This window comes from Pseudophryne corroboree, chromosome 2 (genome assembly GCF_028390025.1).
Source record: "Pseudophryne corroboree isolate aPseCor3 chromosome 2, aPseCor3.hap2, whole genome shotgun sequence".
Taxonomy (NCBI): domain Eukaryota; kingdom Metazoa; phylum Chordata; class Amphibia; order Anura; family Myobatrachidae; genus Pseudophryne; species Pseudophryne corroboree.
In genome coordinates, this window is record NC_086445.1 from 411,039,671 (window position 1) to 411,058,995 (window position 19,325).

The 19,325-nt window shown below is 43.9% G+C and overlaps 1 protein-coding gene and 1 long non-coding RNA gene across 3 annotated transcripts in view; both read right to left on the reverse strand.

Moving 5' to 3' along the window:
- PDCL3 (phosducin like 3) overlaps positions 1 to 19,325 on the reverse strand; it is a 72,674-nt gene that overhangs the window by 44,571 nt on the left and 8,778 nt on the right. Inside the window, exons 4-7 of one of the 2 annotated variants that reach the window (XM_063953455.1) lie at positions 18,385 to 18,475; positions 17,667 to 17,810; positions 16,179 to 16,387; positions 14,195 to 14,317 (exon numbers count right to left, since the gene is read on the reverse strand). In XM_063953455.1, the coding sequence (XP_063809525.1) occupies positions 14,195 to 14,317; positions 16,179 to 16,387; positions 17,667 to 17,810; positions 18,385 to 18,475 (567 nt within the window). Of the gene's footprint in view, positions 1 to 13,310; positions 14,318 to 16,178; positions 16,388 to 17,666; positions 17,811 to 18,384; positions 18,476 to 19,325 lie in introns of those variants that run through there. The other variant, XM_063953454.1, reaches the window with a different exon arrangement.
- On the reverse strand, positions 9,081 to 12,515 carry LOC135024364 (uncharacterized). Its single transcript, XR_010221194.1, has 2 exons — positions 10,552 to 12,515; positions 9,081 to 10,373 (listed from the first exon to the last, which is right to left on the reverse strand). It is a non-coding gene; the product is annotated as an uncharacterized LOC135024364 (long non-coding RNA).

The following is a 19,325-nucleotide window of genomic DNA, read 5'->3' on the forward strand; positions in this document are numbered from 1 at the left end:
AAGCTGGAATAGTATCCCTTGTTTTGTAGATGAGGTGGAACTGGAACAATGACCTGGGTCTTTAACAGTTTTTGAATGGCTTCTTGAAAGGTTACTCTTGCTTCTTGTGAAACTGGTAAGCCTGATTTGAAGAATCTGTGGGGTGGGAGATCCTGGAACCCCAGCCTATAGCCCTGGGATATAAGGTCTATGACCCAGGGATCCTGGCAAGATCTTGTCCAGGTGTGATTGAAGAATTTTAGCCGGGTTCCCACCTGCCTGTCTCCCAGGCATCACGGCCCACCGTCATGCGGAAGGCTTTGAAGAGACAGAGCCGGAGCTCTGTTCCTGAGAACCAGCAGCCGCTGGTTTGCGTGGTTTACCTCTAGCACCTCTGGCAGCGGTAGAAGAGCCTTTGGCTTTGCCCCGAAACTTTGCAGTCCGATAGGACTGTAAATTGGGTCCTGAGTAGGCCTTCCCAGCTCGTGTAGCTGCAGAAGGTAGATAGGTGGATTTATCCGCAGTAGCTCGTGAAATCTACTTGTCGAGTTCATCGCCAAATAAGGCCTCACCTGTAAAAGGCAGGCCTTCCACACCTTTTTTGGACTCCGCATCAGCAGTACACTGATGTATCCATAATCCCGTGTGCGGACACTGCCATAGCTGTGGTGCGTGCATTAAGCAATCCTATCTCCTTAATGGCTTCAACCATAAAGTTTGCAGAGTCTTGTATGTATTGCAGGAGTAAAACAATTTCCTCTTTTGGCTCGCGTAATCTACCCACATGCTATAGTGGGTCTCTGGGCCACCCCTGCAGCTGTATACAAAGATGACTGTAGTCTCAATCTTACGATCAGCTGCATCCTTTAGGGAGGCTGTACCAGGAACAGGTAATACTATTTTATGTGTTAGTGGATACGTCAGTCTCCAGGCTATCAGTGGATTTTCCCATTTTTTCCTATCCTCAGGAGGAAAAGAAAAAGATGATAATAACCGCCTAGGAATTTGAAATTTCTTATCTGGATTAACACACTGTTCTTCAAACAGGGTATTTAGTTCCTTTGACACAGGAAAAGTGGCTGAGGTTTTTTCTTCACATTAAAGAAAGACTACTCACACACCTCTGTCACCTTATTAGGAATATTTAGGACTTCCCTGATAGTCTATGAGAGCCTCAACACCTTGCAAGAGTACCCTCCCCTACCTCTATGTCCACCTCACCTTCCTCCATTTCTGACCCTTCATTATCAGAGTCAGAATGCAGGATATGGGCCAAAGTACGCTTTTGCGGACAAATGGTAAAAGGACTGAGATTCTGGTCTGATTACGGAGTCCTTTTGCATCAACTCAGTCATAGACTGAGTTAAGTATTGCGTCTCCTTCTCATTAACGAGATAATTTAGTAAAAATGGTGGAAATCATCCCCCGAATGGAGTTCAGTCCTGCTGGCTCCGTCCCACTAGCATGAGAAGGGATACTACACTGAGTACACACTAGTGAACCCCCTGGAGAAGAGGGACACTGTGCCTTGCATGATACACACTATTTCCCTGACATTAAAAGCACAATTAAGCCACAAAAAGCCCTTCCCAAGAGACACAGAGAGAAAACAGAACCAGCATACGGCACCCTTATCGCTAAAGCCAAGTTTAACCGAGTCACAGACTAAGTACCTAGATTAGGGACTTAGTAAACAAGTATAAAGCTTTCCCCCTGCTATGACACCCTGGTACCGCTGAGGTAATCTGTAGTCTCTCCGGAGGAGTTGCACTTCTCAGTCAGCGTCTGTGTTGGTGCAGTGAGGTAAAATGGCACCTGTGAGCTGCTGGATCTGATCATAGTGAAGCCCCACCCCTGCAATGGCGCGCGGTCTTCCCACTCTTCTTTATACTATCTTTATGTGTCTAAGTGCATAAAATGGAGTAAGCCCCCTTTTAAGCTGCAATGCCAGTCTGGGTACCGTGTACACATACTGTGTACTAAGTCTGGAGACTCAGTCCGCCCCGTAGAAGCCGTGCATCTCCGTTCCCTAATGCCGCCATAATGGCTGGCGACCCGCTAGCCGGGACGCCGGCTTAGTACTCACCACTCTTTTGGCTCTGTTAGGGATGGCGGCATGCTGCGGGAATGTACGATCGCCGCGGTGGGGCTTGCGAATAGTTCCCTCAGGAGCTAGCATCCTGTCAGCGGGGAACAGGACCATGAACACTTAGAGGGGGGGGGGGGAGAAACAGCCCATCCCCACTAAGTCCTACAAAGCAGGCAGACTGTCAGTCCTGTCTGAAAATAACAAACTTTAAAAATAAATGCAGAAAACTCTTCAGGAGCTTCCAGAGATGTGACCGGCTCAGTCGGGCACATTTTCTAAACAGAGTCTGTTAGGAAGGGCATAGAGAGAGGAGCCAGCACACGTTTATCAAACTTCTATAGTGCCCATAGCTCCAAGTGGACCCGTCTATACCAAATGATACTAAATGGATTCCCAGTAGCCCTAGGAGATAAGAAAATCACTATGATCCAATTATGACTTCTAAAGGGTACCAACATGTCTGTTCAGGCCATTTTAGAATATATTTGGAAAATAAGCAAGTATTTATCTCTTTCAGTTTATTTGATTTTATTTGTGGCATAGCAAAAGGTGTGCAGGTATACAGAAGACAACAGCTTTAATTTTATCAGTTTTCATGAGTATTGAGGTGTTGTTCCAATGAACTATAGGGTGACAACAAATGTATCCTCATCAGTATATTGTCCCAAAGTGTATTCAATGCTTCTGACGGATATTTGACTGCAAATGAAGTTGGTGACTGATGAATAAATAAGATTTTACTCACCGGTAAATCTATTTCTCGTAGTCCGTAGTGGATGCTGGGGACTCCGTAAGGACCATGGGGAATAGACGGCTCCGCAGGAGACTGGGCACATCTAAGAAAGATTTAGGACTATCTGGTGTGCACTGGCTCCTCCCCCTATGACCCTCCTCCAAGCCTCAGTTAGGAACTGTGCCCGGAAGAGCTGACACAATAAGGAAGGATTTTTGAATCCCGGGTAAGACTCATACCAGCCACACCATATAACACGTGATAGGAACCCCGGTTAACAGTATGATAACAAATGGAGCCTCTGAAGAGATGGCTCACAACAAAACCCGATTTTTGTAACAATAACTATGTACAGGTATTGCAGACAATCCGCACTTGGGATGGGCGCCCAGCATCCACTACGGACTACGAGAAATAGATTTACCGGTGAGTAAAATCTTATTTTCTCTGACGTCCTAGTGGATGCTGGGGACTCCGTAAGGACCATGGGGATAATACCAAAGCTCCCAAACGGGCGGGAGAGTGCGGATGACTCTGCAGCACCGAATGAGAGAATTCCAGGTCCTCCTCAGCCAGGGTATCAAATTTGTAGAATTTTGCAAACGTGTTTGCCCCCGACCAAGTAGCTGCTCGGCAAAGTTGTAAAGCCGAGACCCCTCGGGCAGCCGCCCAAGATGAGCCCACCTTCCGTGTGGAATGGGCTTTTACAGATTTAGGCTGCGGTAAGCCTACCGCAGAATGCGCCAGCTGAATAGTGCTACAAATCCAGCGCGCAATAGACTACTTAGAAGCAGGAGCACCCAGCTAGGTGGGTGCATACAGGATAAACAGCGAGTCAGTCTTTCTGACTCCAGCCGTCCTGGAAATATAAATTTTTAGGGCCCTGACTACGTCCAGCAACTTGGAATCCTCCAAGTCCCTAGTAGCCGCAGGCACCACAATAGGTTGGTTCAAGTGAAAAGCTGAGACCACCTTTGGGAGAAACTGAGGACGAGTCTTCAATTCTGCCCTATCCATATGGAAAATCAGATAAGGGCTTTTACAAGACAAAGCCGCCAATTCTGAAACCCGCCTGGCCGACGCCAAGGCCAACAGCATGACCACTTTCCACGTGAGATATTTTAAATCCACAGTCTTAAGTGGTTCGAACCAATGTGATTTCAGGAATGCCAAAACCACATTGAGATCCCAAGAGGGCACAAAAGGAGGCTGAATATGCAGTACTCCTTTGACAAAAGTCTGAACTTCGGGCAGTGAAGCCAGTTCTTTTTGGAAGAAAATCGACAGAGCCGAAATCTGGACCTTTATGGACCCCAATTTGAGGCCCAACGTCACCCCTGCTTGCAGGAAGTGCAGGAATCGACCCAGTTGAAATTCCTCCGTCGGGGCCTTCATGGCCTCACACCAAGCAACATATTTTCGCCAAATGCGGTGATAATGTCTTGCGGTGACATCCTTCCTGGCTTTGATCAGGGTAGGGATGACTTCCTCCGGAATACCCTTTTCCTTCAGGATCCGGTGTTCAACCGCCATGCCGTCAAACGCAGCCGCGGTAAGTCTTGGAACAGACAGGGTCCCTGCTGCAGCAGGTCTTGTCTGAGCGGCAGAGGCCATGGGTCCTCTGTAAGCATCTCTTGAAGTTCCGGGTACCAAGCTCTTCTTGGCCAATCCGGAACCACGAGTATGGTATTCACTCCTCGCCTTCTTATTATTCTCAGTACCTTGGGTATGAGAGGTAGAGGAGGAAACACATAAACCGACTGGTACACCCATGGTGTCACTAGAGCGTCCACCGCTATCACCTGAGGGTCTCTTGACCGGGCGCAATATCTTTTCAACTTCTTGTTGAGGCGGGACGCCATCATGTCTACCTGTGGTTTTTCCCACCGGTTGACCAGCATTTGGAAGACTTCTGGATGAAGTCCCCATTCTCCCGGGTGGAGGTCATGCCTGCTGAGGAAGTCTGCTTCCCAGTTGTCTACACCCGGAATGAACACTGCCGTCAGTGCTAACACATGATTCTCTGCCCATCTGAGAATCCTTGTGGCTTCTGCCATCGCCATCCTGCTTCTCGTGCCACCCTGTCTGTTTACATGGGCGACCGCCGTGATGTTGTCTGACTGGATCAGTACCGGCTGGTTTTGAAGCAGGGGTCTTGCCTGGCTTAGGGCATTGTAAATGGCCCTTAGCTCCAGGATATTTATGTGAAGAGAAATCTCCTGATTTGACCACAGTCCTTGGAAATTTCTTCCCTTTGTGACTGCTCCCCAGCCCCGAAGGCTGGCATCCGTGGTCACCAGGACCCAGTCCTGTATTCCGAATCTGCGGCCCTCTAGTAGATGAGCCCTCTGCAGCCACCACAGCAGCGACACCCTGGTTCTGGCCGATAGGGTTATCCGCTGTTGCATCTGGAGATGGGACCCGGACCATTTGTCCAACAGGTCCCACTGGAACGTCCTTGCGTGGAACCTTCCGAATGGAATTGCTTCGTATGAAGCTACCATTTTTCCCAGGACTCGTGTGCATTGATGTACCGACACTTTTCCTGGTTTTAGAATGTCTCTGACCAGAGATGACAATTCCTCGGCTTTTTCCAGTGGAAGAAACACTCTTTTCTGGTCTGTGTCCAGAATCATTCCCAGGAACAGAAGACGTGTCGTCGGGACCAGCTGTGACTTTGGAATGTTTAGAATCCAGCCGTGCTGTTGTAGCACTTCCTGAGAAAGTGCCACCCCCACTATCAACTGTTCTTTGGACCTCGCCTTTATCAGGAGATCGTCCAAGTACGGGATAATTAAAACTCCATTCTTGCGAAGGAGTATCATCATTTCGGCCATTACCTTGGTAAAGACCCTCGGTGCCGTGGATAACCCGAACGGCAGCGTCTGGAACTGATAGTGACAGTCCTGTACCACAAATCTGAGGTACTCCTGGTGCGGAGGGTAAATGGGGACATGCAGGTACGCATCCTTGATGTCCAGGGATACCATGTAATCCCCCTCCTCCAGGCTCGCAATAACCGCCCTGAGCGATTCCATCTTGAACTTGAACCTCTTGATATAAGTGTTCAAGGTTTTTAAATTTAAGATGGGTCTCACCGAACCGTCCGGTTTCGGTACCACAAACATTGTGGAGTAGTAACCCTTTCCTTGCTGAAGGAGGGGTACCTTGACGATCACTTTCTGTGAATACAGTTTTTGAATAGCCACCAACACTGCCTCCCTGGCAGAGGGAGTTGCCGGCAAGGCAGATTTTAGGAAACGGCGGGGGGGAGACGTCTCGAATTCCAGCCTGTACCCCTGAGATACTACTTGAAGGACCCAGGGATCCACTTGTGAGAGAGCCCACTGTGTGCTGAAAAACCTGAGACGTGCCCCCACCGTTCCCGATTCCGCCTGAGCAGCCCCAGCGTCATGCTGTGGACTTACCGGACGCAGGGGAGGACTTCTGCTCCTGGGAACTAGCTGTGTGCTGCAGCTTGTTCCCCCTTCCTCTGCCCCTCGGCAGAAAGGATGAGCCTATAGCCCGCTTATTTTTCTGGGGCCGAAAGGACTGTACCTGATAATACGGTGCTTTCTTTTGCTGTGGGGTAGCCTGTGGCAAAAAAGTCGATTTCCCAGCAGTAGCTGTGGAAACGAGGTCTGAAAGACCTTCCCCAAAAAGTTCCGCCCCTTTATAGGGTAAAACTTCCATGTGCCGCTTGGAGTCGGCATCACCTGACCATTGCCTAGTCCATAACCCCCGTCTGGCGGCAATGGACATAGCGCTTATTTTTGATGCCAGCCGGCAAATATCCCTCTGTGCATCACGCATGTATAAGACCGCGTCTTTTATATGGTCAATCGTTAGCAAAATATTGTCCCTATCCATGGTATCAATGTTTTCCGACAGGGAGTCTGACCACGCAGCAGCAGCACTGCACATCCAAGCTGATGCAATAGCGGGTCTCAATATAATGCCAGTGTGTGTGTATATAGCTTTTAGGGTACTTTCCAGCTTTCTATCAGCAGGTTCTTTTAGGGCGGCCGTATCCGGAGACGGTAGTGCCACCTTCTTTGATAAGCGTGTCAATGCTTTATCTACCCTAGGGGGTGTTTCCCAGCGTGACCTATCCTCTGGCGGGAAAGGGTACGCAGCCATTAACCGTTTAGAAATGAACAATTTCTTATCTGGGGAAGTCCACGCTTCCTCACACACCTCATTTAATTCGTCAGAAGCAGGAAAAACTACTGGTAGTTTTTTTCTCACAAAACATAATACCCTTTTTTGTGGTACCTGGGGTATCATCAGAAATGTGTAATACATTTTTCATAGCCTCAATCATATAACAGGTGGATCTATTGGAGGGTACACTCGTCTCATCATCGTCGACACTGGAGTCGGTATCCGTGTCGACATCTGTATCTGTCATCTGAGGTAGCGGGCGTTTTATAGCCCCTGATGACATTTGAGACGCTTGGACAGGCACAAGCTGAGTAGCCGGCTGTCCTATGTCGTCAAACCTTTTATGTAAGGAGCGGACACTGTCACGTAATTCCTTCCATAAGTCCATCCACACTGGTGTCGACCCCGCAGGGGGTGACATCACATTCACAGGCATTTGCTCCGCCTCCACATCATTATCCTCATCATACATGTCGACACAGCAGTACCGACACACAGCAGACACACAGGGAATGCTCTTACAGAGGACAGGACCCCACAAAGCCCTTTGGGGAGACAGAGGGAGAGTATGCCAGCACACACCAGGGCGCTATATAACACAGGGATATCACTATACAGAGTGTTTTCCCCTATAGCTGCCTATAATATATATATACTGCGCCTAAATTGTGCCCCCCCTCTCTTTTTTACCCTTTCTGTAGTGCAGGACTGCAGGGGAGAGCCAGGGAGCTTCCTTCCAGCGAAGCTGTGAGGGAATAATGGCGCCAGTGTGCTGAGGGAGTTGGCTCCGCCCCTTTTTCGGCTGGCTTTCTCCCGCTATTTTATCGTTTCTGGCAGGGGTTAATATACACCTATATAGCCTCTGGGGCTATATATGGTGTTAGTTTTGCCAGCCAAGGTGTTATTATTGCTGCTCAGGGCGCCCCCCCCCCCCCAGCACCCTGCACCCATCAGTGACCGCAGTGTGTGGTGTGCATGAGGAGCAATGGCGCACAGCTGCAGTGCTGTGCGCTACCTTGGAGAAGACAGAAGTCTTCAGCCGCCGATTTTCCAGACCACCTTCTTGTTTCTGGCTCTGTAAGGGGGACGGCGGCGCGGCTCCGGGAACGGACGACGAGGTCGGGTCCTGTGTTCGATCCCTCTGGAGCTAATGGTGTCCAGTAGCCTAAGAAGCCCAAGCTACCACCACTTAGGTAGGTTCGCTTCTTCTCCCCTTAGTCCCTCGTTGCAGTGAGCCTGTTGCCAGCAGGTCTCACTGAAAATAAAAAACCTAAACTATACTTTCTTCTAGGAGCTCAGGAGAGCCCCTAGTGTGCATCCAGCTCAGCCGGGCACAGAAATCTAACTGAGGCTTGGAGGAGGGTCATAGGGGGAGGAGCCAGTGCACACCAGATAGTCCTAAATCTTTCTTAGATGTGCCCAGTCTCCTGCGGAGCCATCTATTCCCCATGGTCCTTACGGAGTCCCCAGCATCCACTAGGACGTCAGAGAAAATAATATTAACCCTGAAACTGAATCAATCACTTGAGATCCAGTTACAGCGACCAGTCAGCATTTATATTGTGTAGATCACTTGCTGAGCTCTCTAACAAGAACTCTGACCATCAGGAGAGAAGGCCAAGAAAGAAGATGGTAGGGATGGGATTTGCTGACAAATCTACATGCCGCAGACATATCACATTCCATGTTAAAAGAAAATAAGCCAGCTCAATCATTCTTTGTGGTTTTGGATAAAGATAAAAAAAAAAAAAAAAAAAAGGCAGACGAGAGAAGAACTGGGATGCAGATAGACAGATTTACTCAGGGAATGGCCACCATCTTCCTGAAACCTGTACATTTTCTGCAACATTTATACCAGGGGTTCTCAACCCTAATCCTCAAGTACCACCAACAGGTCCACTTTTGAGAATTTCTTTCATCATGCACAGGTGCGTTGATCTATTTTGCTGGGTCAGTAATTATACCTCCTGTATCCACAGCTAGGAATCCAAAAACTTGACCTGTTAGTGGTGCTCGAGGATAGTGGTTGAGAACCTCTGATTTAGACCATAAAATGGAGGGATATGTTACGGTAAAACACAGTCATTTTGATGGCATATGTTCACAAACAAATAGTATGGGAAAAATTCACACTTTATTGTATTAAAAAAGTTTTACAGTTCTGGAAGCATTTTATCATCTTTATAAACTCTTTACAGTCAACTATAACTTTAGTTAGTTATCATGGCAAGATATAGAACAGAGAACAGCTGGACCACACTGCTGTGCTGAAGTAGCAGGAAGGGATTCAGTTGTGTTAGTGACAGGTGGTCATTAAAAGTAAATAGCCACATTAACAAAGGTAACTTTCCAAACTGTGTTGGTAGCTCCAAATGAAATGTAAAATGGTTTGCTAATTAATAACATAATGAAGTTTGACCTGCATAACGTTATCAACCAGTTATGGTGTTAAACGTTACCTTTCTCTGCTTACATAGTAGCTCATTCAGCAGCAGTCGTAACTGCTGCGCACATGCAGTTAGGCAGATTTCTAGCGAGAGTGGGCGGGACTTGGCATGCTGGGCGGCCCCCAGCATATAATCAGGCATTTGCAGATTTTGCTTTTTAGCAGAATCTGCAAATAATGCCGATTAGGGTCCACAGTTAGGGTGTGAGCAGAAGGACCAGTTCCAATCTCTTGATTTGCATGTACAGTAGCAGCCCCTGTGACTTGAGAATTGTACAAATCTTTGGTAGTGCAACTTTTAGATCCACTGTGATTTTCAGTAGTCTTAAAATAAGATTTGGAGTAAATTATACCAAATTACAAATTTTGCAGCTTTTCCAAATTTAACTAATAGTGTTTCATTAGTGAAATCGGTCACTGATAAACAATAGTGGTAAATGACTTAACTGTAACATACACAGAATAATACGCCTTATTTATTTGATGGGCTTATTTAGCCAAATTTTCCAGAATTGGTTAGTACAACATAAAGGCAAGAGCCATTCAGCATTATTACTTTATAATTCATTTTTATATATTATATTATGTTTCGCTTTATCAAGTAATACTACTTAATGATTCTACTGTACAATCATTATTAATATTTAGATACCGCCATCCACCCTTTCATAAGTTGCTACAGTATATGAACAGTATAGGGCATAGGTTCTCAAACTCGGTCCTCAGGACCCCACACAGTGCATGTTTTGCAGGTAACCCAGCAGGTGCACAGGTGTATTAATTACTCACTGACACTTTTTAAAAGGTCCACAGGTGGAGCTAATTATGTCACTTGTGATTCTGTGGGGAGACCTGCAAAACATGCACCGTGTGGGGTCCTGAGGACCGAGTTTGAGAACCTGTGGTATAGTGTTTTTTCCCCTGATTTTCCAAATAGTTAATAGAGATCCTCAAACTCGGTCCTCGGGGGCCCACACAGTGCATGTTTTGCAGGTCTCCTCACAGAATCGCAAGTGAAATAATTAGCTCCACCTGTGGACCTTTTAAAATGTGTCAGTGAGTAATTAATACACCTGTGCACCTGCTGGGTTACCTGCAAAACATGCACTGTGTGGGCCCCCGAGGACCGAGTTTGAGGACCTCCGAGTTAATACATGCTATTGCTCAGTGACCGCATTATGGCCCTCATTCCGAGTTGTTCGCTCGCAAGCTGCTTTTATAGCAGCTTTGCACACGCTAAGCCGCCACCTACTGGGAGTGAATCTTAGCATAGTAGATTTGCGAACGAACGATTAGCAGATTTGCGAATAGACAGTTCTTAGCAGTTTCTGAGTAGCTCGAGACTTACTCTGCCACTGCGATCAGTTCAGTCAGTTTCGTTCCTTATTTGACGTCACAAACACACCCAGCGTTCGCCCAGACACTCCCCCGTTTCTCCAGCCACTCCCACGTTTTTCCCAGAAACGGCAGCGTTTTTTCACACACTCCCATAAAACGGCCAGTTTCAGCCCAGAAACATTACGATCAGCAGAACGAAGAAAAAACCTCGTAATGCCGTGAGTAAAATACCAAACTTCTTAGCAAATTTACTTGGCGCAGTCGCACTGCGGACATTGCGCATGTGCATTAGCGACTAATCGCTCCGTTGCGAAAAAAATATAACGAGCGATCAACTCGGAATGACCACCTATACACATAAGGGATGCAGGACAACATAGGATATCCAGGAAGGGAAATCTTGCCTGTTTTAGCTCACACTCCAGAGGTGTAAACAATATTGCTGCTGAGTTTGTGTTTTCCCAGCACTATGGCACCTTGTGCTGGATTCAATCAGTCTAACACACCGGAAGAGCAAGGGTCTCCTCCTACAGTCACTATGAGAAACAGTGCTAAACATGGCAGTGTAGAGGAAAGTAGAGGTCATTTTAAAGATACAGAATTCTTATCACTGAATAAATTACGGTAAAGTCAAGTCCTAACTTGTGGTTAAACAATAGTAGATTTTAGTGAAGCAGGTAGCCCACTGGAGATTCAGATCCTACAAACAATGAAACGATTGCTATGTCTGTTGGGAACTGCAAGGCAGGCTGAGTCAGAACATGCCGATCTTGTGCCCATTACTGCAAGCAACGGCGAGAATAAATAATAAATCCGTATCATTAAAAGGGGTCTCTGAAGAGTGGCGTGTGACAAATTATAATGGGAGCTGAAACCCTTTAAAACAATTTGTCAGAGTAGTTAGTACCTCTTCCAACACAACATAAACAAATCTACAAGACAGGGGTCCTTGTTGCATTCAGCAGCATGGCCCCGCTAACAACATGCCCCGTTGGCCCTTGTTTTAGACTGAGCCTCTCACACAAAATGATTTGGGGCACAAGAGTAGTAGTGGGGAGGGGGGGGGGGGGGGAGAAGCAAAACACAGTCTTATGTTGTATTTACGTAATGCACTAGATGCAGCGCAGCAGATTTACATTTTTTACTGTACAGCATATTGGGTCAATTCTGTTAGTTGTTGGCCTCACTGTACAAGTGGGAACAGCACCTAAAAGGGAGGGGGGGGGGGAAGAAAAAAAGGAGAGAAGAAAAACACTACAGAACTGGTTGCACATGAAGACTAATGATTGGTTCCTGGCCCTTGTTACTTGTTGCACCCCTTAAGGTGCATACACATGGTGAGATTTTGGCTATCTTCGATTTTGACTATGTGCGATTGACTATACTTTAGTGTTAGACAGCCAAAACTAACTTGCCTGCACAGTCAGTGGCGCACCCAGGGGGGGTTTCCGAGCACCCAGAAACCCCCCTCCACTAAAAAAAAAAAAAAAAACCATTTTTTTTTTTTTTGTTTAGCTGCATGAGTATTATTAATGGCTGTCTAGCGTCCTCTGCAGCCTGCTGTCTTCCCGGTGGCACTTGTAAGTGCAGTAAAAGTTTACTTTATCTTAATTATAGTACATATATATACACATGCATACATATAAACACTCACACATATGATATATACATGTGTATATATATATATATATATATATATGTTACCAGTAAACAAGAAGAAGCGCTGGGAAACTGGATACAGTAGTCTAACAATTTAATAAAGAATTAAAAATTCATATATACTGTTTGCAACAGATAATAAAAACAGCTGTGTAAATGGTTGAAATTTAGGGCATAGTATAGCACTGCATAGAGTTTAAAAAGTCCCATATATTTCGTATGAATAGAATACTATTGGCCGGTACTCAAATAAGCCAATTAGTCCCCAAAAATTAATGCCTACTACTGACTAATTGGCTTATTTGAGTACCGGCCAATAGTATTCTATCCATACGAAATATATGGGACTTTTTAAACTCTATGCAGTGCTATACTATGCCCTAAATTTCAACCATTTACACAGCTGTTTTTATTATCTGTTGCAAACAGTATATATTAATTTTTAATTCTTTATTAAATTGTTAGACTACTGTATCCAGTTTCCCAGCGCTTCTTGTTTACTGGTAATTTGTTGTGGGGGTCTCACTAACCCCGTTTAATTAGCTGCTACAGGAAAAGCAACTCACTACGAGCGCCAAAGGTAATTACTTAGTAATTCCAATTTTTTGCACATATATATATATATATATATATACCCCCTTGTAGTAGCCGGCACTCGGAAGGCCTCCTTGGGCTTTCTGGCTCAGGTGCCATCCTATGAGGTTTCCACCTCCATCACTATCCCATGTAAAGAAGGTGGCACTCAGAGACTTGAAGGTGCAAAAGAATATTTAGTAAACAAGCTGCAGAGTTACATCAACGTTTCGGGGCGCGCAGCCCCTTCATCATTATATATATATATATATATATATATATATATATATATATATATATATATATATATATATATATATATATATATATATATATATATATATACATACATACATACATACACACTAGTTTTACGGACCCAGCATATACTGGGTCACCACAGTCCCCACCCCCGTGATTGGCTCCACCCAGTTCTGGAAACCCCCCCATGCAAATCCTGCGTTTGCCACTGTGCACAGTCTATCTAACCTTGCATTACCAACCCCACGGGAGTGTGCATTGGGATTGCATCGGTATCCGAAGGTGGCTAACAACTTGTGATTTGCACGAACTTTCCTTGCGATTTTTACTACATGGTCAAAATCGCAAGGCAATATCTCACCGTGTGCACACACCTTTAGATTATCTGCTTGGGTGCCTTGTAATAGTTTGTACTTGTAACATTATAATGGCTGCACTACGGCTTACCTACCCTCTCTTGTCAAGTCCTGGAGAGCAGTGAGCCTGTTATTTTTTTCATTTCTTTTTTTTCACTTAAAAATGTTGCACATGTATTCACTTAATTGTTAAGCATCAGCCAGTTTCGTCATTGGAATTAGCTGTATAGCTTTACACTAACAATGCAAATCCCAAATAAACAAAACATTATTTGACAGCCCACTAGATGCAGTTTTTGTCAGAGGTAATAATGCCACAAGATCTGTCTTGTCTCAACTATGCTATATTCAGGTGCAGATTGTATTATTTATTATAAAAAATATGGACTTTTTTTTTTCTCTTTCAAGTGTTATGTATTGCATTCCTCCTTATTGGAACCCTTCATTTGCAACCCCAACACAGAGATCACCCATAGTTTTAAAGCACGGATGAAGTTTAAAAGAATACAAAAAAAAACCCAAAAAACAAAAAAAAACAACACATTGAAAACAGACAAACATAAAAGTCACTGAATATCAGTCCTCATCTGAATCACCATCTTTGTTTATGGCACATGAACTCCTGATTGAAGTTAGTAGCTGGTCCTGGATTTGTTGTCGGGGGTTTTCCTCAAGCTCTGTCTTGATAGCGCCAGACTCCGATAACTTCCACTCTAATTCTATAAAGGACAGAAGGGGGACTGTTACCTCACCAAGCATTACAGATGTAAATTACATATTTTCTTATAAAATAAATACCAACATAAACACTGTATATTTGGCGGTTTTGTTCTCTTTCCTACTGCACTTCAGACCTTCACTGAGCTCATATATTCAATTTTAAACATTTATATTTTGGATACAAATCCTCTGACTTGCCCATCATTAAATTATTTCAAATATTATGCTCGTCTTACAAAAGATCACATTTTGAAGTCTGACGACAAGACTTGGGTGTGGGTCAGTAGATCAACAATGTTAGTCATCACCAAATGGTTGGCATGTTTTTTTAGCCAAATCTTGTCTATTTCATATTATGTGACCACCATCAGTACAAACGTGTACACTGGCCATGCTTCGGGCAAGGTGGCTTGCCAAAGGTTACTATTCCCAATGTCCACATGGAAAGTAAATCAAGCAAATGTTGAAAAACAAAACGTGTCGACCATTTGTGAGTCGACCATTGTCAACATTTTGAACCTATCGACCTTAAGTACTGTCGACCTTTGGTACCTGTCAGCCAATACATTGCCGATGTTGATCTATCATCCGGATACCACTACATTTGAAGGTCTAATAACTAAGAACCCCAACATGAAAGAAAACCCATGTTATTTGCAGAATACTATAATAATGAGTGGAGAAACGTGTTCAAACGACAAACCCAAAAGTGAGAGCACAATTATGCTTACTAAGGGCCTATTTATTAATTACAGTTTGTGTTCAATACACAATATTTAAGTATGAGGCTATTTAAGAAGGGAGTGTTGCAGCAGATATCACAGATATACTGTATGCAATAGTCCTTCCATTTCTGATTGCAGCAATAGTCCCCATACCCCTCAGTAGAAATTGCCCAATTTATCAGGCTCCAAAGTAGCCTTGATAGCCAGCATGAACTTTAGATCGCATTAGCCACTGTATTGTATAGCCTACACTTGAGACCTATTGCACACACAATAGAAATATACCTATAGGGACTGTTTATGAACTATATGAACCATAGAGACAAACAAATTATCACAGAAAAACTACTGGAAGAATTTGTATCGCGTTTTCAGTATTGTATAGCTTAGTGACCTAGAAAGAAACAGAGGTATGTATGATCTTAACGCGACATACGGGAGAGTAAAAACCAGATGCTTGACACTCGGTTGAACTGAAAGCTGGTGTTCCAGACATGCTTCTGTGGAACTTTACTCCACCAAAGTTAGACAACAGAATCCAACTTAAAGTGACTGCCCTGCAGAGGAACCTAATTAGGGCAGAGATTCTAACGGGATGTGGTGCAGAAGAGACTGTGTTTATATCACAAATAGCCCTTATGCCCAATAATTTTCCTATTCAATTCAAGCGCCTGCAGTTTCCTGTAAGCATCTGCTTCACTATGACGGTCAACAAGTCGCAGGGGCAAACGCTCAGGGCTACATGCGTAGATCTCAGGACCAGCTGCTTCTCCCATGGGCAGCTTTACGTGGCTTGGTCAGGAGTTCGTAGCCTCAAGCATCTTTTTTGTAAATCCCTGAAGTAAAAACTGCAAATAATTGTTTACAAAGTAATTTTGTGATCAATGTGTACAATATAAAATCACACAATATTAGATAGCACTACTGTTTTTGTAAAATGAGTTCCGCTAAGCAATAACACACATCCATGTGAGTGAAGATGCAGGCAAACGCTAGTTAATTATAAGCAGCAGTGTTCCCAGAAGCCTTGGTTTTTGTTTAAGATGCGTGAAATACTGTGGCCAAATCTGAGCTTTAACATTACAAGTAGATGTTAACCAAAGAAGTCACCAGCCAACAACCACTGTTCACTTACCATCTTGTGTTAGATTCATACCACCAAATACTAGCGGCCCTATAAACTGAGCACGGATTTCACCATCACGGTACACAAAAATAGTGGGTAGGTTCTTGTCAGGATAGTTTGGTATACACGTGGTAGAAATGGACTTCAGGAACTTCACATCTTTACATTTTCTGGCAATTCCAGCTAAGTGCTGGTTTATCAAGGTGCACAGTGGAATTCTAGAAATAAAAAAAAATGCAATGGCATTAATGACTTAGTAATTGGCAGGGGAGTTTTAAACAGTTGAAAAGGAGTAGTTGCTTATAGGCGTGTGACAGGATATGTCGACATTCGGAATGTATATGGCTCAGCGAAAGATCTGAGACCATACACTATAAGTCAAAACTATGAGGAAACCTGAACATCACACCCATATGTGCTTGTAAAAAAGCTCATTCATAAACCTTGGGTATTAATATGGGCACCGACGTTTGGGCAATAGACTGCCTCTCAGTTGGTATTCCAACACATTCCCAGGGCAGGTCAAGGCGTTGTGCAAGCTTTCCCCCTTTCCACACCAAACCATTTACCATAAAATAAAATAAACATTGCTATAACAGGAAAGAGCCTTCTCCGAAGTGTTGCCAAAAAACTGGAATCACAAAATTCTCTAGGATGCCTTTAAATACCATAGTACTTAGATTTATTTCACCGACACAAAGTGGACCAGAGCAGACCAATGACCAGCCCCAGTGTTATTCCTCCTCCATCAGTTATAGTAGGCAGGACACATCCTGCAGGAAGCATTCTCATTCCGTGCAGCTGAGTCATATTTAAGCAGTAAGCTTCATTTAATGCGCCAATTACAAATAAATCATACATACTATGGGGGATAGCCAATAAGCAGCAGTAATTTATCACTGCTAATGGATTCCCCCGGGGCTTTCCTATTAGCCCTGCTGCCAGCGTCGCTTACCCCCCAATGCTGTCATTTAGCAGAGACTTGGACACCTCAGGCATGCGAAACCTAATCCACGATAAGAGACCCTTTTTTTATCTGCGATAACACATGGGTCTAGATACTTATCCAAGATCCCATGTGTTATTAACTGAAAACAGTGCATTTTTCGGCCAACATAAACAGATTACAATCGGTAGCCACATATTATTGGTCAAAAAGCACCCATTTTTTAGTAGCTAAAAAAAAATAAAAAAATATTGGGGCTAATTAGATACTAGCATAATTAGAAAGCGTGCCCACATACTTTTGATGTACTTGTACTGTATATATGTAATACAGTATCATCCTCATAAAGCATTCTCATTCTCTTATACTACCTGTAACCACTGTCTGGTCAAGTAAGCCCTTTTCATTTCTCCAGGAGCAATCACCACAATAAGCCAGGAAAGATGAAAACATTTACTGGTCCTTTAGGTGATGTTTACAGTTGTTTGAATTAAAGAAAGACTTAACACAAAGATAATGGCATACGTTATAATACAGTTATAAAGACATACCCTTGTTTGTAAAGATGTAAAATCACCCAGAGATCCTTGCTAGCATTTGTTACTTCTTGCACATAGTCTTGTCCAGAAATCTCTAACACTTCCCCAAATACATTCTTTAGCTGGGTCGCCTGCCACTGAGCCAACCTCTGCTGCCTGTAATAGAGAACCACACATCAGAATACAGACAGCAATATTGAATTGGTATGCAATTAGGTTTATTTCAGTTTTTCATGGCCAGTGTGCAGTTTCTCCCCAGCTCTGTACAGAGTCTGCAACCAAGATAATGCCTCCTAAAAACCACTTAGTCCAGAGTTGAGGTTTGGGATGTATGGAGGCCTCAATATAAAAATACAGGGCAGTGTGCTTTGAATAAAGTTTGAGGTATCTTTCTGGGTATAAAAAGACCATTTAGCTTCACCTACCACACACTAAATTGCATTAGGTTTAGTTCCACTTTGATCTCTCAGTCGTATCTGATTCTAGCGCTACAGTATGTTAGCTGCAGAGTCACATGTATTTCATCACACCAAGCATATAAGTTTTGTCACTTCAGTTGTAACAGAAGTCTGAAACCCACTATAGATTAGACATATAATAAGGGGGGGGGAGAGCTGGAGAGATTGTTTGACCTTTTTTTAGCACAGAAGAAACCTCCTTCTTTTCCAGGTGCACGGACATGCTACATAGCATATTAAGTATTTATGGAATTTGTAGACAAATAAATCACCTGTACAGTTCGATGGCTCTTTCATCGTCTTCACTAAACTCGTCCTCATTCTCCTCCAGCTCTTGCAGAGTCATGTCATCATAGGTTTTCACTTTAAAAAAAATAAATAAAATAATAATAATAATAATTATTAATAAATAAATAAATAAATAAATAAATACAGAAATGAATGAATGAAGGTCTCAAAATAAAACTCAATGCGTGATGAAGGACTATCAGGGCTGTACAGAATGCGGAGTCAAACGCAACAATACTTTTGATGCTCCTTGATCTACCTTCCACTGTTTTTATTAGTAATATACATGTAAACCTCTCTGACTGCAAAAATGAAAAGCCACGTCTCTGTAATCTTGTAGTGTTTGATTCTAAATAAAAACTACCATTTAAAAAAGCAAAACAAAAAAACCCCCAAACAATGTTCGTGAGCAGAAATGTACGACGATATATCTTCCTGTCAACTGAATAGACCATATTTCGTTTACTGATCGGCGGGTGTAAACAATTCATAGGTCTGTTAAGGACATATTTCATAGATATATTGGGTAGATAGAGAGATAGCACACACATCTGTGTATCTGGCTGTGTGACTAAAGTCAAAGCTGGGTGGGCAAATTCAAATGCCCGCCCAGCCGACACATCAAGCGGCCGATCGATAAGTGTATATGTATACCTGGATCGATCACGCTGTTGGAGCGACATGTCAGCCAAGTGTTTACCCAGCTATAGGTTGATGATCACAAACATAATTCGAGTGCAGGCCTGGCCATCTGTGGCTCTCCAGCTGTTATAAAACTACAAGTCCCATCATGCTTTGCCCCAGTTTTGCTATTAGGATATTAGTTTGCTAAAACTAATAGCTAGTTTGCTAAAACTGTGGCAGGGCATGCTGGGATGTGTAGTTTCACAACATCTGGAGAGCCACAGGTTGGCCAGGCCTGTTC